Source organism: Gadus macrocephalus, chromosome 8 (assembly GCF_031168955.1).
Source record: "Gadus macrocephalus chromosome 8, ASM3116895v1".
Classification (NCBI taxonomy): Eukaryota; Metazoa; Chordata; class Actinopteri; order Gadiformes; family Gadidae; genus Gadus; species Gadus macrocephalus.
Window position 1 is genome coordinate 7,587,349 of NC_082389.1, and position 25,639 is coordinate 7,612,987.

The window sequence follows — 25,639 nt, forward strand, 5'->3', positions numbered from 1 at the left end:
AATTAATCTTTTTCAAAAACACTTTTGAACTAATTGTCCTTCAGCCACAGTTGTGCTCTTTCTATTACACGTTTTAAGAAATGTAACTACATTCCTCGTCACAATTTAAGAGGACCAAAATTCACGCTTATGAATCAATATAAGATACATTTCTGACCAATTAGACAAATGACTAATTACCTAAAGCCTCTGACACAATAAATCAATAGAAAAAACATGAATCTGTTTGACAATTCGATCGCCTCCTTGCTCTTGAAAATCGGCGCCACCTGCTGGTGATTACAAGTGACTGCTGGGGAAAAAATGGCTGAATGTCACACAGGTGCTACTGAAACAAACTGATTAGCATAGAACCAAAAATAAGTAGTCGTGTCTCTTTTCTCAAGATAATATTTGACTTTCTATTCCATGTTCATTCCATATTCTTTTGAACTATATTATTTTGAAACATATAAGACTGCTTTCACACAAAGAAAGGCCAACCATTACATTCCCTTTTCGAAGTTTCAGCAACCGATTGCATTGCTGTTGCATCACTTGAGGACTTCTGACCATAGACCTCAAACACCTGACAACATGGGCTGACGGTTGAGGCTTGTTAAACTTAAAACGTGGCTAACTTTTTCATGAAGTTGGCTTCAATGCTGGATCTCCACATGTCCTCGGGCGGGAAAAAGGACAAGGTGCGTATAACTGTCAGTTTTTCTATACCACGTTTGTGAAGGTTTTCATTAGTGCCCCGCTAGGCTAGGTGCTGCTATACCGTTCTCATTAGTGCTCCGCTAAGGTAGGCGTTATACCAAGCTCATTAGCGCCTCGCTAGGCTAGGCGCTACACCATTCTCATTAGTGCTCCGCTAAGGTAGGCGCTATACCAAGCTCATTAGCGCCTCGCTAGGCTAGGCGCTACACCATTCTCATTAGTGCTCCGCTAAGGTAGGCGCTATACCAAGCTCATTAGCGCCTCGCTAGGCTAGGCGCTACACCATTCTCATTAGTGCTCCGCTAAGGTAGGCGCTATACCCAGCTCATTAGCGCCTCGCTAGGCTAGGCGCTACACCATTCTCATTAGTGCTCCGCTAAGGTAGGCGCTATACCCAGCTCATTAGCGCCTCGCTAGGCTAGGCGCTACACCATTCTCATTAGTGCTCCGCTAAGGTAGGCGCTATACCAAGCTCATTAGCGCCTCGCTAGGCTAGGCGCTATACAGTTCTCCTTAACGCCTCACTAGGCTAGGCGCTATACCGTTCTAATTAGCGCCTCACTATGCTAGGCGCTATACCATTCTCATTAGTGCCTCACTAGGCTAGGCGCTACACCATTCTCATTAGCGCCTCACTAGGCTAGGCACTATAGCGTTCTCATTAGCTCCCCGCTAGGCTAGGCACTCCTCCGTTCTCATTAGCTCCCCGCTAGGCTTGGTGCTATACTGTTCTCATTAGCTCCCCGCTAGGCTTGGTGCTATACTGTTCTCATTAGCTCCCCGCTAGGGTAGGTGCTGCTTTACCATTCTCATTAGCGCCTCGCTAGGCTATGCACAATACCGTTCTAACCTCCGCTCCCGCTCTTTCTGACTCATTTTATCACCCAGGGTGGTTTTATGAGTCCATATAGCCCAGCTACATGGCAGGCTAAATGTATAGGTATGTTAGCTTTTAGTTTTTTTCTACTGTTAGACCTCCTTCTGCTACTACTATGATGCCTTTTTTAGAGGCTCTTTTATTTTATCCCGATCATTATTTTATTTCGAAATCAATTAGACATAGGCCAGATGAGATGAACGTAGGCCTACTAGGCATTTACTACCTAGATAGAGTTAGTCAATTCCTCTATATGTATGATTACTCGCTATAGGACTATACGTACTGAGTAGGCCTGTGTTCTTTAAAGCTTAATTTTTCCATTGGTTTGGTAAGGTTTTGCTTTTTCGTTAGTTAAGGTTGGTATGCTATGTGTGCTTATGTGTGTCATCAGAAATCCAAAATATTTTTCAGCTAATCTTTTTCAACGTTTATCTTTATAAAGGCTAAAAGAGAAAACACTGTTTTGTCTTCTCAGTAACCTTTTGTTTTCATAAAATAAATCTAAAGAAAAACATTAAATATTGTAGAAATGGAAGAGGAAACCTTGAGATTATTGTCTAATTTTAATGGGAACAGAATGTACAACAGAGAAAGAATACACGGACACAAATTCAAACTTGTTTAGATTCTAACGCACAACTATACAAGAGGATGTTTCTTGCAAACACACATAGTAATGGATGCACACAATTAACATTGTTTTTTCATGGTACACTGAAAACCTGCTCAACCCCCTTTTTAAATGTCCCCATCTGTGGATCAAATGACAACAACTCTTCAAACACTTGTAACACTATTAATAACTATCACTATCATAATTCAGGAATGATGCTACGAGCTTGAACGCCTCGCGACTATAATGGCGTTTGGTGTCCGTGACGGGAGGCAAGGACAAACTCCTCTCCTCTGGCCGCCAGTCGGCTGTGTAGCCGACGATGATAATGTTCTTGTTGCCGGTCATCAACCGCTCACTTCTGCTGGTACTGGCTCAGGTAGCCGCTCAGGAAGTCCTCGAAACTCGGAGCGGCCTGGGAGCGGGTCATGCGAGCGGGCTCTTCTGCGGCGGCGGTGATGGCGGCGGCGGCGGCGGGCTCATCTGCGGCGGCGGTGATGGCCGCGGCGGGCTTGCCGCGACGCAGGCGGCAGTTGTAATCGACCTCAGGATCGCAGTCGGGGTGGGGCAGGATGATGTCGTCGGGGCCGGCCGCCTTGGCGGGCGCCGCTACGGCGGCGGCGGCGGGCGAGGCGAACTTCCCGCAGCTGGGGTCAAAGGGGTGGCAGTAGGGCGTGGCCGGGGCCTTGACGGCGGCCGGGGCCTTGGGCTGGTCTCCCACGGCGATGCAGTCCTTATCATAGTGCACGTAGCAGTCGTGGCCGTCCCTGGTCTTGCCGTGGACCCCGAGCCTGTAGCGGACCTGATTGATTGATTGATTGATTGATTGATAGATTCATGGATGGACTGACTGATTAACTTGTTTTTTGTTAAAAGTTTCTACCACTTGTCTTGGAAAATCAGATCAACAGTAAGATACCACAATAGACACTCATGATGCACCCTTTCACTACATGTTTCTGAACACGTTTCACTACATGTGTTTTTATACGGCTAACAGAAGAAAAGCAAAAAAAAAGACAGACACACACAACCATGTCAACGGACTGGAGGGCTCTACATGAGACCGGAACCATTCATCCTGAAGCACAGCCACGCAGTGTGGGGGGACTCAGACCTGGTGCTCAGGCAGCTGCGGCTGGGGCCTCCGCAGGTAGTGCGCCGCGGCCAGGATGCAGAAGGGGTTGGTGCGGGGGTCGCAGGTCAGAGGGGCGGGGACGGACGCGGCGGCGGCGGGTGCGGCGGGCCCATCCTTCTGGAGGTACTCCAGCACGGGCTTGGTGAGGCCCGACAGCTTGGTGGCGGTCAGGGGGTTGCAGCCGCCGTCGAACAGCGGGTTGCAGTGCTGCTCCTTGGGGGCCCCGTCGGCGGACAGCGGGGCGGGGCCGGCCTCGGACGCGCACAGGGGGTCGACGGCCGGGTCGCAGCCAGGGTACAGCGTGTGGTAGAAGCCGGTGGGCGCCTGCTGCACCAGCACGGGCTTGCAGTAGGGGTCCTTGGGGTTGCAGTTGAGGGCGGAGTAGGAGGGTGCGGGGCCGGCCACGGGGCGGTAGCCGTAGGCCGCTCTCAGGTGGTACTGCAGGCACTCCACATCCTCGGGCTTGCAGATCCTCATGAGCTCCACCCTCTGCTCGTGGCTGAGGAAGGGCTCCAGCACGGGGGCGTAGTAGTAGTAGCCCGTGGGGGTCTTCATGGGGGAGGGCAGCATGGGGCTGAAGATGGGGACGGGGAGCTGGGCCGGGGCCGGGGCGGGCGCGGCCTCCACGGGCACTCCCTTGGCGAGCATGGGGAACATGCAGTAGGGGTCGGTGTACGGGTTGCACGTGTGCACGGCGGCCGCCCTGAACTGGGCGGGCATCACCATGGCGGCCTTGGGCTTGCTGGTGTGCTCGGCGATGCACTCGGGGTCGTCGGAGTTGGCGCAGGTCTTGTAGATCTCGCTGAGGTGGTTGAGGTAGTGGTTGAAGGCCGGACCTTCCTCGGAGCGGTGCTTGTTCTGCAGCCAGGTCAGGTAGAGGCGGTCCAGGTCCTCGACCTGACGCACACACACACACACACACACACACGCACACGCACACGCACACACCAACATTTATTTAATTCTGAAGACTTATGGGTGACATATTATACCACCAGGTGTGACTTTTGATTAGCCGTTACGAGCAGTTTTGGAAATCAACCTCTTCTGACATCACAAGTGGGCCTGTCCACCACACTGGGTAGGATACTAGACGGATCTATTCAGCACACATCTAGGTGGATACGCCCACTTGTGATGTCAGAAGAGGCACATTTTCAAAATGGCTTCTAACGGCTAATCACTAATCACACTTGGTCGTTTAATGTGTCACCTTTAAACCATAATAAAATCCAAAATAGTTTAACTAAATCAACTACCTTTGGTTAAAGTCTGCAACGAAAATATCTAACTATAATTAGAGGTCTCTGTAGGCATGTCTCTGCTCAAATTTTCTTTTGTTGAGGACCTGCTCAAATTGTCTTTTGTTGAGGACCAAAGGGAATGCTGTGCCGACTATGATTTTGAGTTTGTACGAGTGCTGCTCATGAAAACTGCATGCAATGCCAGAGGCCAAACAACCTCATGTTTAAGGGAGAGCTTCTGGGTTTTCAGTTCAGAACCAGAGAAGCTGATTTGATTTGTTATTTATTTTGTGTAGGGCTTGTACATTGCAACATCATCATGAAGCTAGTAATGTTTTTTGCTCATTGTCTAGTAATTAATCATGAAAAATGTCTCCATATGGGGAGACATGGTCGTGTTTGAAACTGCCGCAGCATTTCTCATGCAATACGTGGAAAAGTCAACTTTCCTTAGCTTAATTACAGTACATGTACATTTGATTGAAGTTTAAGCATTACTTCAGCTCTCTCGAGTACTCTCAATATGGTGGAGAATCGACCCCCATACTACAAATATCCGTTAAAGTGTTCTGATTTAAACTCCTGTTTGGTGCCTTCAGTCCCTGTGGCACCATTTGCACAAAAGGATTGACGATGAATGAAGGCAACTCACTCCTTCCTGGTTGTGAGTCTCAGTGAAGAGCTTGTACCATGCCCAGAAGTCAGGGACACGCTGGAACTGCGGCAGGGCCATGAAAGCAAGGTTTCTTCTGTTGCGCACCAGCTTCTGATCTCCGCTCTCTGCATCGCTTGACACTGCAGATACTGAAACAACAGGGAATGCCATTCAGATGGTATAAAGCTATTTAAATCCCGTGTGTGTGTGTGTGTGTGTGTGTGTGTGTGTGTGTGTGTGTGTGTGTGTGTGTGTGTGTGTGTGTGTGTGTGTGTGTGTGTGTGTGTGTGTGTGTGTGTGTGTGTGTGTGTGCATTTGTGCGTGCACGAGTGCGTGTGTATAAGCGTGCCCGAGGAAGGCATCCATGCATGCATGTCCCATTGGACAAGTAGAGCGATAGATAAATAGACGATGGAGGGATGGATGAACGCATAAATGTAGCCCTTGTTTATGCATGAACTGACTATCGGATCGTGACCACCAAATAAAATAGTAAACATTTGAACGATACGCGATATGATCCGATGAGTCCATGTGTCAACGTCAAAACATCCTCAATAGATGTTCGGCTTCATCGCCTGCTTAACCATTTCCGAAAAAAATGTCTAGTGTAGCACAAAACTCCTCACCGTCCTCCTTATGCTGATCTACTGGCACCGCCCCCAGAAAGTCTGTAAAACAAGAAACCCACACACACACACGTAAACATAAAACAGTAGCCGGGACACTATGAGGCCCAGATGTCTGAGGCCTCCAATAAAAAAATGCTGAGCCCCTAGCACTGCGCCCCCAGGAGTCGACGGAGGGGCTCCGGCTCTCTGGCGCCCCGGCCCAGGCAACGTCCTGTGGCTATACAAGCCCCCCCCCCTCCCTCCCCTCAAACCCCAGGACCCTACCCTCAAACCTATACATTAAACACACACGTACACACCAAAGGACACGCAGTTGGACTGGCTGTGGCTGGTTTATTAGGCGGCCGCCCCTGCTCTTCATGGAGCTAACCTGTAAAACTACAAAGAGCCCCAGGAACGTCCACGAAGCGCACTCACTCACTCGCTCACTCACTCACTCACTCGCTCACTCACTCACTCGCTCACTCACTCGCTCACTCGCTCACTCGCTCGCTCGCTCACTCGCTCACTCGCTCTCTCGACTCTTTCTCTCTCTTTCTCTCTCTTTTTCCTTCTGCCTTCCTCACTCTCTCTAGTGCACTTAACACATGTGTGCATACCTTCACATGTGTGTAGGCTTGCACACGCTCGCAAAAAGACCCACACTTTGCAGGTCCACACACACACACACACACACACACACACCTGCACACACACGCACTCATGAAACGTTGGTACAGTGGACCGCACTCGTTAGCTCAGCATTGTAAAAACAGGGGGTCGGAGGGTGGGGGGGGGGGGGGGCGGTGGGGGGGGGCGGGGCGGTGGGGGGGGGCGGTGTGTTACCCCGGTTCCGTCCGTGGCATAACCCTCAGAAGTTAACGACTCCGGGGAAAGCGCCCAGTCAGCTGATTATGGAAGACCCTCTGCTGCCCCCCTCCCCCCCACGCCCCCCCCCCCCCCCCCCCCCCTCCGAGTTTATTGGTCAGAGCCGCCGCTGAGCCCCGACGTGGAGACAAGGGGACCGTGCTGCTCTGGGGGAGAGCTTTGATGTGCTTTATGGCGTTTGAGCCCTCGTTAACAGGGGAATATGAATGTGTGAACTCAAAAACGTACTGTTGAACGGACTTAATGACGAAATGATGATTGTTGTTATTATTTTTGACATTTTGATGATTATTATTAGTATCATCCTAGTCTTCATCTTTGTTATCATCATCATCATTATTATGCTGTGATTTAAGATGGTTTATGTTGAACTTATTATATTGTTCTTTACTTACATAAGCTGTCAACAATAATGCATTCGTCCAGTTAGGGATTCAAATTGGTTTCCGCTGGTAACACTTGGTGTTAATGCAATAAGCATTAACTAAGTTCATTTATACTTAACTGATTGTGTAGTTGCTAAGGGTGTTCATGTTTACTAATGGGATTCAGTTTAACTAAGGTTATGAGGGCTTTGTTCACTAACATTATCAAATAGGGTTAGGTTTTTGTGTGGTAGTTAAAGTAACTCTGTTAAAGTAACTCTGGTTGTTAAAGTAACTCTGATTGCATTGGCACACCATCTTGTAAACATTATCCAGTTACCCTAACCTACAGCTATATAATAATGCTTATTACTGAATTATATAATTGTAATTAATTGTTAATTAATATATCCTTATTGTAAAGTGTTGCCTGTCCAGATTTGTTCAATTTCATTTGTGTCAATCAAAGCCAGTTCAGAAAAGCAGCTTAGTTGAGCAGAACACTCGGGTCCATAATCAAACCCAACAGCTCAGGTCCATAATCAAACCCAACAGCTCAGGTCCATAATCAAACCCAACAGCTCAGGTCCATAATCAAACCCAGCAGAAGTCCCTCACCTGGTAGCAGGACCACTGCTATCAGCAGTCCAGTGTGGACCAGGGAAAGAGATCGGCTTCTGTCTTGAGCCATTTCTGTTCTGAGTTTCTTCCTGTAAGAGACACATCAGAGACATTAACAATATGCACCACTATAATTGTCTTTTAAATTGTTGCTGCATGGTCTTCGAATGCATGTGTTTAATATATTCTTGCAAAGGAAGAAAAACAAATACTTGAACTAAGTGAACATTAGAAGCAATTAAAAAATATCTATAAATGATATGAGCAGCTCCTATATAATTTGGCGATACTTTTTTAATGTCATTATATACAGGCCATCAACATATCTGAATACCAAACAGCAATCAGCAATCAGCAGCAGTTAAATCCCAGTGCCGGGGTCCTAATTAAAACCCGAGCTAGTTAGTGGACTGAGATTACAAATATGCTTATGAATCCTATGCTCACATGTTGTTCATGATTGGACAAAAAAATAAAAATTGTTTTCAATGTTTTTTTTCATTCCAGATTCCCACTACGAACAACAAAGTCATCAAGTAGGCTACCAGCAAAAGGGCTGCTGCTTGGGATAGGTTCATTTATCCACTGTTTGGTACTCTAAACATGTGGGCGCCCAGCTTACCTGTTCCAGGTGCTGTATCTCTGACTGGGAGCCAACGGCCCTCTGGATCCAACTTCTCTGGGATGGGGGAGGCAAAGGAGTCGTCGAGAGCAACACACACACACACACACCTATCGCCTACCTGCTCCCCTGTGTCGGACCGATGGGGTGGAGAAACGTTTTTAAGCGGAGGCCTGTGATCATTAAAAACAAAACGCATACGTCACTCGGACCCCAGACATGCTGTTAGGTGCTCCGGGATTGGCTCCTGTGACCGGGCGGCCCAGCAGCCAATGGGGATCCTGTAATTAGCGGTGATGAGCAGCAGGGGGGGGGGGGTCAAGAGAACATCTCAATGAGCTGATTTGATGTATAGCTCTTAAAAATGTGGATCCAATCCTCATATAAATACAAAAAATATCAATCAGAAAATAGTTTAAATTGTAAATAAGGTAAGTAGGGGTTATCCTTTTGCTGTAACTCCTGCTGTCTTGCATCATTGGTGTATTAGCAACAGTGGACAGCAGAGTCCAGAGTGGGCAGAACCAGTTCAGTGGCCACTGGCCAGTGGACCCGGTCCATCCGGTTCCTTGCACGAGCCCACAGACGCACCTCAATTTGTTCCAGTTCTCTTTTTTCCACAAGACTTTTATTTGAGTTTCACAACTGCCTGTAAGAGAGGAGAAAAGCAAGCGTTAAGGGGAAAAACGTGTTTTGGTCCATTAAACCTATATATTTCTTGCAGGTGCCTGCCTGGATGCATTGAAACAATTATGGTGGGTTGGGGAGCTGGGTGGATTATGGATGCAAGGCTCTGGTTAGGGAACAGAGTTTGGGGGCTAATGAAGAGAGCTACAGCAACGCCCCCCCCCCCCCCCCCCTCAGTGAAAACCCCCGGTGGGTCCCCACCTTTCGCTCAAACATGCCACGTAGCCTCTCCCCGCAAACTCTGCAAACACAGACTTCAGGAGTCTGTAGTTTGCATTGTGGAATTATTTTGGACATGTTTTTGTGTTGTGTAACCTGTTAACTCTCTCTCTCTCTCTCTCTCTCTCTCTCTCTCTCTCTCTCTCTCTCTCTCTCTCTCTCTCTCTCTCTATTATTACATAGAAAAAATATTACTTTTCCACATTCATCTTACACAAATAGATACCAAATAGATCAACAGGGTCAACAAATGTTTGCAGAGCAATCTACTCTTATGTGTCTAATTATATATACTTTGCCACGTTGTTTTCATTCTCATCACTGTCCTGTTCTTTCTTCTGTGACACCCTATTACCTCAATGTGATATCCTGCTCCCAAAAGTATGGAAAAAAAGAAAATGTTTTCCAAAAATATGTCATCACCATCACTGGTGTTCGAAATGGTGACACAGCCTCTCTCTGCCAGATAACGTGTAATTCTCACACACACACACACACACACACAATCGTGCCACCACCATGTTACACAGGGAGAACCAACAACAAGAGAGATTTTAGGACTTCCCCATGCATGGAAAACTCATGGTGAGTGAATGAATGTCTCAAACTCATAAAATGTCTCTCGCTCATAAAGAGAGCAACTCGTAAAGATAAGAAGCCCAGACCGCATACTTCCATGTAAGCACTTTTTCACTCGCTCTCCTCTTTGTGTGCCGGAGCCGTGCTTGAAAAATACTTCAAAAGCACCTCTCTCTGGCGCTAAAACGATAGCCACATGCTAATGGGAAGCTGAAATAAATTAAACATTTATGACGTCATCAAAACATGATGTGGTACAACGAGTGGACTTAACTATATTTAAATGTATTTCAATGTTTAATATGATGCAATGTTTGTAAGAGCTCATAAATACTGTTTCACTTTTGTACACATTTATTGGTGAGATTGTGTGTTTATTTATTCTGCCCAATTTAACCAATATTTCTCTGATGTTTTATTTACTATTTTTCCCCTTGAATGCCCTCTCACACACCCATAATAACATAATTCTTAACCCACTCATTTTGGATTGAATCAATAATTGCTTGTTGACAACTGTTAACATTTATACATACATCCAAATGAAACACAGTTCATTAATTAATTAATATGGTACAGTCCGACAATGAATGATATATGAGTATGATAATGCTGTTGCTGCTATAGACGCTATAGCACCCACAGCATAGGAGCAACACCCACCAGATATATAATTATGTTTAAAATATGCCCTGAACAGGTGTTCTCTGACTCACTGAAACCTACAATTCAGTTTGGAAGAGGCTGACATGTGCCTGACTTGAGCACGATCCAGCCTAATAATTTTAACAAACCATACAGGTGGAGGAGGAGGGGGGCTGGGGGATGGGGGGGGGGGGGGGAGAATCCTTGGGATCCGAAGAATTTCACGACATCTGGAGCCAGCGGTTACATTTTTCAGAATGTGTTTTTTATTTTTTTTTGGTTTAACTAGCACACCAATGAACGTGGAATTGTATATCATTATTGGCTAAATTGGCAGTTTGTCTCCCCTTCCCAACAAAAAGAGAATAAATGACAACGGCGGAAAAAGATGCACTGTGCCAGAGTTTTTTTTTATTTTCCTTCCCTTCTGAAAGTCATCTCAGCCCCTATAGGAAACATGTTAACCTCCCTCACTGCATGTCGTCACCATCCAACAGGGCCTTCAAATCTGCAGCGGCAAAAGCAAAAAATTACATTAAAAATCCATGACATATTCGTACATTTATCATCTATCATCTTTCGTCCTTAGGGTAGATTGACATCAGTGTGCAAGGTTCAAACAACACTGACTTTGCCATAAAGTGGTCTGATAGGTTGGCAGGTCCAAGGGGATATATACAAGAGAACAGGACTGCCCTCTCTTTCATTGTATGCCCTTTCTGTTTTGCGAGGTCAAAGGTTAACAAGAGGAACTGTAGCAGCATGCACATGAATGAATGCCACATCGTCACCTTCAGACCCTCACACTGCCAGGACATAACGAAGAAGAGCAATTTATTTATTTATCTATTGTGCCAGTTAGTTCAATCCATGCAACATTACGAGGGCTATTTTTACATGGGTGCATTATTCACACATCACAACATACCAGCTGTCATGCCGCCCATATTTAATGATAATGGGTCTCCATTATTGTTTAAATAGGGTATAATTGTAGAACAGAGACAAGGGACGGCCTTCAGGAGAAAGAAACACAGTAAGGGTATTCAAACTTTGAGGTTGACATTGAACAAACAAAGGTGAAAGGTGTTAACTGTCTCACTGTTGGTTTAAAGGGGCTTTCCATCTGTGTTTTTATGATTGGTTCGAGGTCTTTCTCAGGGTTAGTATTATCCTGGTTTGTTTTGCTTTCTCAGGCATTCCCGTTTTTGTTTTTCTATCACAGTTTTTAGTACAGGCCCATATAGGTGTGGCTCATGGAAATCACAGACCCAGAAAAACCCTTTTCAGATGATTTAAAGCATTTTCGCAAACAAAAACCTGACCTGCCATGAAAGAAAAGCAGAAAAAGATGACACATGTTTGATGTGGTTTTAGTTATTTTTCGTTGCATGCAACAGCAGGCTCAATACTTTTGCTTTAAGAGACCGTTTTTAGGACTCCTCGGACTGGCAGTAGAATTATATTATGCTTCTGAAACACGTTGCTTATGGAATAAGCTGTCTAGACAAGCTGTCTGTTCAAATTGGCACATTGCTATAATTTCACCATATTCCAATGTGACATTGATGGTCCCCCATTTGTACAAAAGCAGCAACAACACAGCTTGTTTTAAAGTAAAGAATGGTACTAGTTATTTGACCTAAGGATTTACCTTGTACTAATCTTCTGTTTGATCTATGCAAGCCACTCTCTGCTAAGAGAGCGTCTTGCATACTAGAACAATTAACACAAACTAACAAATAAAAAACATTATTTTGAGTAGGTTTGTTACTTATGGAAAAGTTATACAAATAGTTTGGCTGTATTCTTCGGCATACATTTATTGTGTCTGATTCAAATATTTCCTGTTTCCTTATTACATTTTAGTTTTCAAGGATCAATAAAGTAAACAAAAGCCGAGGGAATGGGGGTCTTTCCACTTAACACAACAAAAAGCTACACGTCTCTTCCGAGAGGAAGTTAAACCAGTCTCCTCCTATTTTCCACTTCCGTCTTCCCAACTTGGCCTCTTGTAATCCAAGCCCTTCGGTGATCCCGCAGCGATGGTCCTCACTGAAGCTGTGTGGCATATGGCGAGAAGTCAGAGCTGTTTGATGTACCGTTGGCCCCCGGGACAGAGATCACACTATATTATGAAACACACTTTTGTACGGGGGAAAAAAGAGGTAGGCAAGGCATGAGGAATATTCTCAAACTTTCCTGCTGTTTCCAAATCAACACAAACCCCTAAGGATCAAAGACCGCCTCTGGTTATTCACTCTGGTTTAAAAAAATAAAATCGACAGAAACAAATCAAAAGAATAAATACATAAATAAGCCACAAGCCTTTAGTTGGAATCCCAAAAAATAAGGAAAACAAACCTTTATATAGGCCTAATGTTAGTAAAAGAAACAATAACAAACTTAATGTATATATTACTCTGTATTTAGGATATATGTTGGGCTGTAATAAACAAACCTTTCATTGGCTGCCTGGTCCTGGTCAATCAAGAGTCCGTGCTTCTTCAATCCTCATCCATCATCCAGACATAATTGACTAGCTAGATGGTTAACTACGGAAGCACATATACAATGAAGTATTTTTATTTTTACGAAATAAATTGCCCGTTTTTTCTGAATTATCGACAATTACAGCAGATTGGCGAGAAAGTCATGAAAGAAACAAGCTGATTATCTCAGAATTCTGAGAAAAGTTGGAAAATAACCATTCTGTTCTCCTTTTCCGAATTAACGAGTTGGTGCGTTTTATTATCCATCCGTCTCGGAGGTCGTTGCCTAGCGACACGCACAAACACGCCCCTTTTCCTCGGACGGCGATCTCGCCATCTCGGTTGAACTCAGTGGTGACCGAGCGAAATTCCGAGACAGAATTCAAGATGGCTGCGCCTATTGTGACTTGAAGCCTTGTGCTTGGACCACTTTGGTGGTTTAAATGGTAATTTCAATCACTCGTATTACTGCAATACCTTACTGCGTCCGTATCTCTGCCTATGTACACAAATATATTGTATTTGTGTACAGCACTTTGGTACTGTTGTTTTAAATGTGCTATATAAACAAGAAATGTGCATTTCGCCGGCACAACGCGAAGCATGTGTTCAAAACAAATGGGCTTGGCCTATGCCAAAAGATGCAACTGACTCCAGTGAATCTGTGGATATAAAGGTTTTGACTGTGGGTGCTACCGCGATAACAGCTTTCCGGGTGGCGTCCATGTTTTCCTCCAACGACCGAGCGAAATAATAAAACGCGTGTGGGCGTGGCGTCAGATCCGAGATCCGAGTCGGTTCGCAGAGAATACTCGAACGCAGCATTATACCTCAGACTCCTGCTAGAAGATGTCACCTGCAGGAAGTACGGTTGCTGCTGATAATGAGCCTGACCCTTCAGCGGTAGCCTACTTTATGATTTCAAGTAGGCTACAGAGCCATTAGCCTACGAGTGGTTCCGCATGAAAATAATTCGGAGAAAAACATCCAGTAATATGCTGTTTGGCAGCCTAACCAGGGTAATCTAGGGTAGGCCTATAGGCCTAGAAACTGCGGCTCCCAAAAAGAGAACAGCAAACCTTGAGACATTACCAATAGGAGTTAAGTAGGCCCTATCTTGCTCGAAATTATAAAAAAGATGTAACAGACCGCACCAATCGTGCGCCAAATATTATTAAAAAGATGATTGACCATGGATTTTTTTTCTTGCATTGAACTGAGATACATGTCCTAAGGAGAGGCTTGGCATTTAGAACGCTGATAGATCCATACCTTTCAGCTGGGAGTCAAACACCTTAGCCACTGACTAGGCTATTATCCGGCCCAATTATCAGGCATCAGACTGTTTTCACAACCTTGTGTCATGTTTTGTGTCATGGAAGTCGCAAACCTGAGGATAATTCGTTTTTAATGAATCACTCTCACATGATTGTGTAGGCTTTTATTGACTCTAATGAGACACTCTATGGCTGTAATTTGGGACATCAACAACATTCAAACAAGAGGCTATTACACAGCTTAAATGGTCACTAATTTTCAAAATGAATAGTGTGTACGATAGAAGTTAGCCAATTATAATAACATGCAGCATAATAACCACCCGATCTCTAGAAAGCCAACGTTAGAAACGCTCATCATTCCTCAACAGCGCCATCTTGTGTTTCCTGTACCATGGGCCACGCTTTAGCCTACAACATATTGAAATCGAAAAATATTTTGATATTTAATGATAAAGTGTAAGGGTTAGGGTCAGGGTCAATTTATTGATCAAGGAATATTCCATTAAACTTTTAAGTAAAGTGGTTCTTTATTTGTAACTTTTCACCCACTTTCAGGTAGGCCTACTTTTTATAAAGGGGACTGCTTCTCTAAGTGTTCTGTACAGGTACCTAGTGATGAACTTCCTATATCAAGAGAATATTTTTTAATAAAGAAAAAATACAGCTTACCCCAAATGTATAAAAAAAAAGTCTCAAAAAGTGCAGAAAATAATATGTATTATTCTTAAATACTTAAAGGCAAAATCAAAGGCAAGCATGCAACATAGTCTCACATATTACAAATTCAGGGTGGAATAGATTTCACAATTCAAGCCAAACCCCCAAAAATACACAAACACCAGATTGTATCCTTAACTGTGGCCTCAAATTCCGAACACAAACACAGAATACTATTAGTAATCAAGAGCGACGAGGACATGTTGGATCTCCTTTCCATCAACATCCCTGCTGCCGGGTGTTGATCATCTGGGTGACGTCGATGCTGTTCTTGGCGAACACCTCGTCGGCCTTCTCCAGCGTGCCGGCGGGCGGCGCGCGAACGCGGCTCAGCACCCAGGCGAACTCCACGTGGAACAGACGCAGGATGTCGGTGCACGAGTACACCACGGCCGTGTTCACGTAGTCGGTGGACAGGATCCAGTACGGGGTGTAGGGCAGCACTGTCGGGATCAGGAGGGAGAGAGATACGAGCACACACACACACACACACACACACACACACACACACACACACACACACACACACACACACACACACACACACACACACACACACACACACACACACACACACATAGGTGTATATTCACACATACATACGTGATTAAAACAAAGTTTGTTTGGGTTCTATGTAATGTGTATCTGACTTTATACATTATATATAATTTAAATAAATACATAAATTGTTTATAATACATTTTAATTGTCCCATACACACTAGGTAGGTACACACATATACAAGAACACTGTGTGGATATACACACACTGGGGAGGTTCACGCACCCACACTCGCTAACAAAACAGGGGCTCTTGGCTTCTTACCGTAGGAAAAGGTTATTCCCAGTTTGGCAGGGTTCTTCGGATCCTCTGTTATTCCAAAGCCTTCGATTTTTCTCAATTCACCCCTTCTGTTGGGTCAAAGAAGTTTTTAGCAAGTTTTTAGAAGTTATCTGTTATTCATACCACACAAGTAATATACCACACTATTCTAATTTCGACATTTTTCTCCTTAATCTCACAGTATCTCTGAGCTGACGACTCGGACGGAGTTATCCGCCTTTACGGTGAAGTTGGTCTCGATGCATCGTCCCTTTTCAAACTGGGCTGGCAGTTTGGCGATTTCATACCATCTCCCAGCAAACTGTTAGGGCAAAGTAAACACGAAACATCAAGGGTTATCAAAAATGCATGCGCATAGGTCCTGTGAGTATAGAGAATCAGCAAAAACATCATCAATAAAAAATGGATATAATACATATTTTTAACATGCTGCATAAAAACGAATGGACTACAGCCATCTATTCGTTATTAATGTGGAGCATGCGTTCCATTTTGAACAGATCTTTCATGGGTGATGGAGGTGGTGGTGGTGGTGGAGGTACCTGCTTGATGCTGAAGTCGGCCTGGGTGATAGGCTCAGGACAGGGCCCCCAATGGGGAACCTGGCCCCTCACGAGGGGTAGGAGAACCAGCAGAACCAAAGCGATGGATCCAGTCATAGTGGGTGGTGCCGGTGTAATCTGAACAAGGGAAGGGTTAGCCTGTGAGTTGAAAAATGAAACAGCAAACAAGCTATTACGCCTATGGAATAGCAAGGAGATTGGCACCGTTTTTTAATGGTCTTCTGAACAGTTCCATCGTGTTAGAGTCGGAGTGTAAATGCTGTTAGAGTGCATCTTACAATCAAGTAGAGGATGATTGCAGATCATTCTAAAAACAAATAACCTTTTTGATTTCCTAGATCGTTGTTGAGCGAACCGAAAATCAGTTTAAAGATGCCGTGTATAATAAATAACTTAATTTTCTGTTCTAATACATTTTGTAAGTATTTGCTCTATGCTGAATCTTAAGTATCAGAAGGCCTACCTGCTGGTGAAGAGAGTGGCGTCCCTTGGAGTAATCCTTGTGTATGTCATAGACACGATGCTCTCCGCTGACTTTTGCCACATCCCAGCCCCATTTGATCAATGGGGCTCTTTGTCTGGGACCGGCCTTATTTTGGACATAAAGTAGACCATTAGCTAATGGTAGTCATGGGGTACACACCAGCATGCGTGTTATAAAGCAATCGGGTTGAGGATCCCTCTAACATAGAAACAGACAACCCTTTTGGACTCTGTAAGGTCATCTTTAAAATACATGTTGTTAGGTACTGTCATTATTTGTAGCAGATCATGGTTTGCAGTTCCATCTTTGGAGGCGATGTTGCCGTTAATGTCTTTGGTGAGAGGGTTTCTGATGTGGTATGGGGTCACTGCTATATAGGACTGGAGGAAGTAGATGCATTGCAATTTTGTGATTTCAGTTTGCTTTTTTTTTGCTAGACTTTCTCCCATACTTCCTCTGTTGGGAGACTGCACACAACAACACAGGAACAAGAACTTGGACAGATGTTCACAGCAACTATTCCTGTTGCTGTTGTAATAATGATGTGATGTTGTCCTAAAAACTCTAAGGTTTGGCTCTGTAGTGCTCAGGTATTTATAGCACTAGGATTTCTAGGTAGTTTTATTGGAGTGGAATGGTTTGGCATTGTGTTTAATGTCCGAAAGCAGTGTCAATGAATTAACAAAAAAACTAAAGTATAACAATTAAAACAGGTAAATAAATGTAATGGCCGACATTAAAGCCACTGGGTACAGAAGGGCGGCATACCTTTCAACTTTGTCTGATTGGTCGATACATACTGCAGCATCACAAAGATAAGACCAGTAGTACCTGAGTAGATAACCCATAACAATATTTGTCTGCAATGGCCTGTAGTGGTCGCTCAAAATTGTACTAAAAAAGACGTGGGTCTTGTTTCCTCTGTATTATTTACCACCTACAAATCTCCTTTGTTTATTTATTTCAATAACCTCTCTTAAACCTCTAAAGATGTGGTCTATTCTGCCCATGCAACGTGTATAGACATGGGAGAACTATAATTATGGGTTAGGTTCCTTTTTTTTTTTTTAAATGACCAAAAACAGCTCCTTAGCCTTTTTCTGTATGGTGTTGTTTATATTTTTTATACAAATCAATGCATTATTATTGACACATTCTGATGTGTTTCTACTGCAACCTCCAGATTGTATTCAAAAAGTAAACAAGGATCATCTCTGGGGTGAAATTAAAGCAGGAATGTGTCCATGTTTTACATTAGCAAACATCTCCTGGTGAAACCCACACTAGGACACCTGTTTAAACACACTGGGGGTCTCGTGTTTGTTATCTGCCTATAGTATGTGGTCCCAAAGATGCTCATAGTTATGTTTGTATGTTTTTATGAACACACACGTCCATGCACACATAAACACCTATATTTGGCTCTTGTGAACATAGCTAGCTGTCAAAGGAAAACGAGGGGAATGACATTTAACCTAAATATACAAGAATGTCCCAGGAACTTTGGCGTAGAGAGAGGCATAATATAATAACGTAATTAGCGTGTTTGTGTGTGTGTGTGTGTGTGTGTGTGTGTGTGTGTGTGTGTGTGTGTGTGTGTGTGTGTGTGTGTGTGTGTGTGTGTGTGTGTGTGTGTGTGTGTGTGTGTGTTTGTGTGTGTGTATGTTTGCGTGTGTGTATGTGTGTTTGTGTGTGTGTTTGTGTACGTGTATATGTACTTATGTGTGTGTGTGTGTGTGTGTGTGTGTTTGTGTTTGTGTGTGTTTGTCTGCAAGTGTGTGCGTGTTTTGTTTGTGTGTGTGTTTGTGTGTGTGTGTGTATCGTATATGTTCATGCATGTATGTACGTGTGTGTGTGTGTGTGTGTGTGTGTGTGTGTGTGTGTGTGTGTGTGTGTGTGTGTGTGTGTGTGTGTGGGCTTCAGTTCAGAAGGGAGGTGGTTGTGAGGTTATCTGCGGCTCCCTCAGACTCCAAACTCGTCTGTTTTAGAGGACTTGAGCTTCCGAGGTACAAATGGCAATTTCGGGATTCATGGACCCTTTAAATCCAAGCACTAATTGCATATCACACAAGCAAGTATCATGTCCATTTGTCTGGAAGTATCTTTGCTTACCACGGGCATTAACAGCAGCACCTCCCAACGCCTAGACGCCCTCCTTTAAGGGTGGGGGCGTCGTTATCTGTGACGATCACTACTTTGACAAGCTCCTCATCTCAGGAGAGACTGCAAGGACACGCTACGTCCCTCAGCTAGCTCAGTGAAGGATGGTTCCGGATTATTCATTAATATTAATATAGGCCCAGTTCGACTCGTACCCGAATATTGGCCTTTTTAAATTTGTTTTCAAAAGTGGTACTAAAAAGTGGTGAAACAAAACGAATAGCTCCATACAAAAGACTAATGAATCCATTTTGAATTGTCATCCGTAGTCATTAAAAAAATGCTATAAAATGTTCATGTGTGTCAGGAATATATTTTTCTATTTTTCTAAATGGACCTGAAGGTGATCTAACAGAATAATTAATTGTTACAGTTAATTAGTTCAACATAAAGGAGGAAATACAATTCACTGCAATGTGAATTTAGGACGATGACTTTTTGTGGAAACGTGCTATGGGATAAATTGTATGGATTTTTCTTGTTCTGTAAACAGAGAAGACCTACATCAAAGGCACCAGATTTTTTTTTTTATCAATCTCCTTTACCTTCCCCTCTCATATAAGTGCTACATGCAAGTCAGGCAAGGTTAGCTTTTGGCTAAAGAGCATGCCATGTTCAGCTGGCAAAGTAATAATCATAAATGTTCAGATACCTGATTCTTGTTCAAAACAAAACCATCCCAGACCTTTGTGTGGGCTTTACGTTAAGCATTGGAGTCAAGTGAACGGAGAAATGTGGTCAGAGGTTTAAAGTTTGAAATAATCAATACAGGCTGTGAGGTCATCGGTAATGATTGAGAAGAATGAATCTTTTAAACCGGGGCACCTTCACATATTAACTTTCTAAGAATACTCAAGAGGAATGTGAATGGGTATGTGGTCAACCAAGGACGATCTGAACATGCCATGCTATTCCCTTAACTTCAACAATTTCATTTGTGATGCAACAAAAGCGGGACAGCTCGATGCATCGATGTGTATTTAGCCATGGAGCGACATAATCAGCTGAACAGGTGCCAGGTCTCCCACCTCCTTACAGTAGGCCTCTTCTGTAGCCGCCCCTATGTAAACAGGTGGGAGGGGCCATCTTACACCGTCGTTAGTGCAGCTGAGGCTCTCAAGCACTATAAATATGAAGCCAATCCATTACAATTCATTGCAAACAGGTAATTCTTCAGAATACTAACAGGTAAGAAGCAGCCCTGAGCTGCACTCTCTCTTGGCAACATCGTCTTTTATAATGTGGTGTAAAGCTCTCAAGCATGTAAGCTAGTGCTCAATATATTCCCAGTGTGTTCAGAAGAACTCGTCCATTTTGTTCTTTGTCCTCCTCTCTCTGACTGCAGGTTTTATAACGAAGATGCAGGTTTTCCAGGTGCTCTCTCTGACGCTGCTGTCCGTCATGGCAGCCAACGCTCAGGTGTTTGTGTGGGGGAAGTGTCCCAAGCCCGCCGTCCAGGAGAACTTTGATGCCACTCAGGTGAACCCCAAACTCCCTGCTCTCGTTACTTCTGCGCGCCTTTTTCTCTTATTTGTTAGTGCATCTTTTTTCCTTTTTTCCTTGGGAGGGGACAGCAACAGTCATTTCTGTTCTCTCTCTCAATTCAAATCAACCAGCTTCGTTAACAGAATCGATGAGCTGCAGGTTTTGAGAGCTGAAGGGCCACAATGCGCAGATTGCCAAACCGGTGAAAACACTCACTGAATTGTAAACAAATGCTAAATTGCATGGCTTGGTTCGGTTTTACCTACGGTCTGATGATCTTCTCGTGTATATAACAATCAACATTGAGGCCCCAATGTGACAAAAGCGGGCAAAACCATAACGCTCTAGACAACCTACAATATGTAAAATGAATGTTTAATCTGTTGTTCACCGACGTTCCTGTTCCAATTCCGACTCTTCCAAAACTCACTCTTCATGTTCTCCCACCTCGCAGTACTTGGGAACGTGGTACGAGATCACGAAGCTGCCGACCATTTTCCAGAAGGGGGAGTGCGGCACAGCCACCTACAGCGATAAGAGCCCCGGAGTGGTGGGAGTCCTCAACAGAGAGCTGCTGTAAGTGGGCCTCCAGGGACCAACTGGCTCCTTACAATGTGGATGCATATGTACCGAGTGTTTCTGTGTATGAATGGTTTATTTTGCCTCTTTCTCAGCGCCAACGGAACCATCAACGCCATTGTTGGATCTGCCAAGGCGACGGACCCGACTGTGCCCGCCAAGCTTGAGGTTTCCTTCTTCGAGGGTAAGGACATCACACAATCACACGCGCACACACACACACGCTCACACACAAACACGCACACATGCACAGAAACACAAACATAAGCTCAAACACCAACCCACACGCACAGATTCATGTCCAATCCCCTCTTTGTTTTCATTTCGCAATCCAAGTTCCAACATATTCTGTCTAAATATCACAATCAATGCACAAAATATTCCAATTCATATTGTAGAAATCAACGGCACCAAGGCATAACATTTTTTAGCAAACGTAGTCCACACTACTATAGACCCTCCCCTACGCCAATGCTGTCTTGGTTGACGTTTGATTGTAATGCCGTCCCCCCCCCCTCCTCCAGGCTCTCCCCCTGGCGACTACTGGGTGCTGTCCACCGACTACACCGGCCACGCCCTGGTGTTCGGCTGCAGCCAGTTCGGTCCCGTGAGCGCCCAGTTCTCCTGGATCCTGAGCAGGGAGCCCACCATGCCCGAGGAGACCCTCGCCGACCTCCAAGGCATCCTGGCCTCCGCCGGGGTCAAGGTCGACAAGATGGTGGCCACCGACCAGGACCTGGCCCTGTGTGCCGCCATGGAGCAGTAAGCTCCCCCCCCGGTAGGCACTGACCCACGGCCCCGGACGCCCGCTCTGCTCTCAGCCTGCTCGTCCTGGCTCAGATCATCTCCCACGTTGATGGTACGCGACCACTTCTTATCACGTGTAAGGTGTTTCCTTTGATTGGCTTGCTTGCTCGGTTATCCCATGGAAAGTGTTTAAATTGTTGTGCAAAAATAAATGCAATTAAACCTGGATAAAAAAAACACACTATGTTGGCTTGGTGGTCCTTTCATTGTCCTTTGCGTTGGTGGGTCGTGCAGGCAGCAGGTCGGATTGTTGGCGGCGGCAGCTGGCCCCCGGGGAAGATGGCTGAGATATTTAGGTTTAGCTCTCGGTTCCGTTTGAGAGATTATGTCGCTGTCTTGGAAAAAAGTATTTTATGTTGTCACATAAACGGTATGGTCTTCCTGACTTTTCATCAAATGTTATAAGCCAATTGTGTAAATGTTGTCTGCATCTAGAGATAGCAGCCTTCTTGAACGGGGAGTGTTTAGCAGCCTGGCCTCACCATCCTCTACCCAATCCATTCGCTCAGGCTTTTGTTTTTTGAAATCCCTTTGTTTCTTTTAGCAGGGCAACTCCTTTCTTGTCTTTTGTAAATGCCTTTGGTCACCTAAAACATGACTACCTCCCCTTCCCCTAATTCATTGTGCATTGAAAATATTTCATGGGTTGTCCAGCATTGTCTTATCCTTACCGTTCATACCAGTCTGGATGAGCAAGGTCACCGTCTTTCACCCATTGTTTTATGTTCCCAGCTGTCTTTCAATGACCATGACTCTTAACCAAATACTTTGCAATCAAGAGTGTCTTAAAAGTCACAATTTTTCTTCAGTACGGGAACGGTTTAGGTGAGGATAACTGCAAGGGATGGAGAAATAACGTGGGCTACATTTATTGGTAAGTAAATAAAAGTGTACAATTCAGAGTGACAAGTGTACAGGTGAAAAGTATTCTCATACAGGCTGATGCATCAATAAGTTAAACTCAGTCTATCCATCTCCATTGGATCGAGAACCCTGAAGCTTTTGGCCGCATAAAAAAGTTAAATTTTTGGGGGGTTCTTCAATACCTCTCTCCTGAAGTCATCCAATATCAGTGCAGTCGACACAATTCCAAACTGTCTAAACAAAGCCCATGTTTGGGAGTCACTTTTTATAACTCAAAGTTCCAGAAGAATATATAAGAATATAAGAATGAAATATATAATAATAAAAACTTAAGGACCAGATGTAGAAAGGAATGGGATTTGCAAGTACATGAATACAGCCTATTTTGTCACGTACAATTATTAAAGAGAATAGAAAATCAATTGGCCATTTGTTTTGAGTTGCATGTGTGCGTGCGTGTGTGCGTGTGTGTGAGTGTGTGTGCGTGTGTGCGTGTGTGACGTCCCTACTCTCTGCAGGGTTCTGGGCGGAGACGGAGACAGCCTTAAAGGGGTCCACACTAAACATGATAAACAGACAGGGGACAACATGAAAAGGTCCCTTTACAACCTATTACCGCCACCAGCAGCTCCACACTGGATGACTTACTGGTTTCCTCCTTTGGAGTGGACCCCCAGTGTTTTCTTGCACCAGCTCTCCGGTGAGGACTCGGGAGGCCGTGCGTGACAACACACTCCCCCACTCAAAGACTTCCACAAGCTTCATGCTGCCCCGCCAGTTCCCAAGATACTCCTCAAACAAGTGGGCAGAGGTTTGAGTCATGCTGTAATCGTCACATGTTTCTGTTCTTTTATTTAAAAAACAGTTTTGACGCAGGTTTGGAGCAATGGTGAGCAATAGTGGTACTATTTCATGGTTCTTCTCACCTGAAATGGTGTACCAACTGCCTGCTTGTGTCTGCCTGTGCAGAGTTTGTGTGAGGAGATCTTTCTTGTAGTTCTGCATTTCAGTGGATCCTAGTTCCTCTCTAATCAACCTACTTTAGTAGGTTGTAGTAAGTAGTTTTTCCCTCTGCTATTGGATTGACCCTTTGCGTAAAGATAGATGCCGATTTCTGAAAGTGAAGTTGATTGAAGTTGATTAATACCAGTGTGTTCAGTCGAGTGTATGCGCGTCATGGAGTGATGCAGCAGCATGAATGCATCCTCACAAAGGGTACGTTTGCCTGCACGGCAGACTGGAGAACATCTCCCGGGCAATGCGGCCTTTAGGCTGGCTGGCAGGATAGAGAGCAGGGTCAGAGAGATCACCCATGTGGCAATCATCTTTATTCACTGGGGGGAGAACAGTACAGACAATATATACTAAAATATATACTACAGGCTTCCTGACCTGCCATTCATTCAATACACTGGGGCAGAGTATGGATCAATGGGGATCTGAGGAGGGTCAGTGATAATAACACAGTGTCACTCAAAAGTCAGCTCAGTGACAATTTGGTGATTTTAGTGGGGAGGAAGGAAGTGAGGGAAGGAAGGAGAAGAGGAAGGAGTGATACCGGGGGGTCTTGAAATAGAGGAAACACAGGAAGGAAAATGCTTTGGAATTATTAATAGAATAATTAATCAATTGAAAAGGTCCCCGGATGAAGTCTCGATGTCTTCATCCTTGAAATTCATGTACAAAAGCGTCCTAAACGGCAGAATATACCCTTATCAAGATATAAACCTCTCCCTCTCTCTCTCCCCCTATCTCTCATGGTACTCCATGAGAGATAGTGTTTGAGTTGGCACCTGCATAAATCAATATTTGTGGTTGTTTAAACTCTGACCATTATCTTGGTTCATTATCTCTGTTTGCATATCAGATAACAGAGTGTGATGTTGTTGCATCTATATTTAGCTGTGCTGACTATTTAACCCTTTTTTCATTTACTTCTGAATCCAGAAGTACACCTCTAAATGCACTTTAATGTGTAATGTCTTTGTGGCTAAATCCCTGTCATAACTTATACGAACTGATTCATGATTTGTAAGGTATAGTAGTATTGAAAGTGAATAGTTCATTATTGTGAGAGAGAGAGAGAGAGAGAGAGAGAGAGAGAGAGAGAGAGAGAGAGAGAGAGAGAGAGAGAGAGAGAGAGAGAGAGAGAGAGAGAGAGAGAGAGAGAGAGAGAGAGAGAGAGAGAGAACCCCCATAGTGTGTATTGAAACATATCAAAGATGGGATATGGTGGTAAGAGATGGAGCAAGTCTTCACTGGGGCAACAGAGTGAACGCCATGTAACACGGATCAGTGGATCAAAGATCCTTTCTTTTGGAGGGAATGTAGTTAAGGTTTTACCTCCCCTGACTTTATTCCAGGGATTCCTGATCCTTGAGGATCCTTGACTGTTATCAAGGCCTAAATGAGATTGCCAACAGGGTTAGTGCTGCACCTTACCGGATTAGGCTTTGGCGGGGTGGCCACCGGGGCGGGAGACACCACAACGTTGCCAGTTTGTCCGGACAACAGATTGGTGCTGTGATCACAAGATGGTGCGTGACCGCGCACAAACCAGGTTTTAACCTCTTTCGAGGTTAAAACCTTCGCCTCACCGTGACTCCTGTAATGCTCGCTTGCCCACAAGCTGAAGAAATCCCTGCTAAAAGGCTTACACCTAGCAGATTCTTAAATGAGTGGTTTACACCTATTACTAATACTCCCCTAATTCCTAAGCCATTTCTGTGTGATTCTGTTTTTCTCAGAAAAGAGATGATCAGAACGTCTTGGGGCAAATATGTTGTCTGGAAGGGAACAACAGACAGGCATATGGACAGACAGACAGGTATACATGTCATGTAGGCGGGAAGGCAGAGGACTAGACACAGATAGATACAGGTTGACAGACAAACAA

General features: G+C 44.5%; 3 protein-coding genes and 1 long non-coding RNA gene across 7 annotated transcripts; 1 reads left to right on the top strand and 3 right to left on the bottom strand.

Annotated features, from left to right (window-relative positions):
- Positions 1-2,130: 2,130 nt before the first annotated feature.
- and2 (actinodin2) lies at positions 2,131-8,506 on the bottom strand. The gene is made up of 6 exons (XM_060058527.1): positions 8,340-8,506; positions 7,715-7,806; positions 5,862-5,903; positions 5,230-5,381; positions 3,313-4,230; positions 2,131-2,997 (listed from the first exon to the last, which is right to left on the bottom strand). Exons 2-6 carry the CDS (start codon positions 7,785-7,787, stop codon positions 2,551-2,553), a joined length of 1,632 nt encoding a protein of 543 aa, XP_059914510.1. The 5' UTR covers positions 7,788-7,806; positions 8,340-8,506; the 3' UTR covers positions 2,131-2,550.
- Positions 8,507-11,384: 2,878 nt separating this feature from the next.
- On the bottom strand, positions 11,385-13,008 carry LOC132462313 (uncharacterized). Its single transcript, XR_009526798.1, has 2 exons — positions 12,931-13,008; positions 11,385-12,558 (listed from the first exon to the last, which is right to left on the bottom strand). It is a non-coding gene; the product is annotated as an uncharacterized LOC132462313 (long non-coding RNA).
- Positions 13,009-14,387: 1,379 nt separating this feature from the next.
- On the bottom strand, positions 14,388-16,950 carry apoda.1 (apolipoprotein Da, duplicate 1). 4 transcript variants are annotated; one of them, XM_060058529.1, is made up of 5 exons: positions 16,828-16,950; positions 16,344-16,481; positions 15,981-16,102; positions 15,784-15,869; positions 14,388-15,401 (listed from the first exon to the last, which is right to left on the bottom strand). In XM_060058529.1, the coding sequence occupies exons 2-5, from the start codon at positions 16,458-16,460 to the stop codon at positions 15,178-15,180; spliced, it is 549 nt and encodes a 182-aa protein (XP_059914512.1). In that variant the 5' UTR covers positions 16,461-16,481; positions 16,828-16,950; the 3' UTR covers positions 14,388-15,177. The 4 variants fall into 4 exon arrangements, with proteins under 4 accessions (XP_059914512.1, XP_059914511.1, XP_059914513.1 ...); XM_060058528.1 differs by having other exon boundaries at positions 16,344-16,502; positions 16,828-16,924; XM_060058530.1 differs by lacking the exon at positions 16,828-16,950 and adding an exon at positions 16,687-16,821.
- A 3,098-nt stretch (positions 16,951-20,048) lies between these two features.
- Positions 20,049-22,058, top strand: apoda.2 (apolipoprotein Da, duplicate 2). Its single transcript, XM_060058532.1, has 5 exons — positions 20,049-20,196; positions 20,354-20,487; positions 20,948-21,069; positions 21,168-21,256; positions 21,597-22,058. Exons 2-5 carry the CDS (start codon positions 20,368-20,370, stop codon positions 21,836-21,838), a joined length of 573 nt encoding a protein of 190 aa, XP_059914515.1. The 5' UTR covers positions 20,049-20,196; positions 20,354-20,367; the 3' UTR covers positions 21,839-22,058.
- The last annotated feature ends 3,581 nt before the right edge of the window (positions 22,059-25,639 follow it).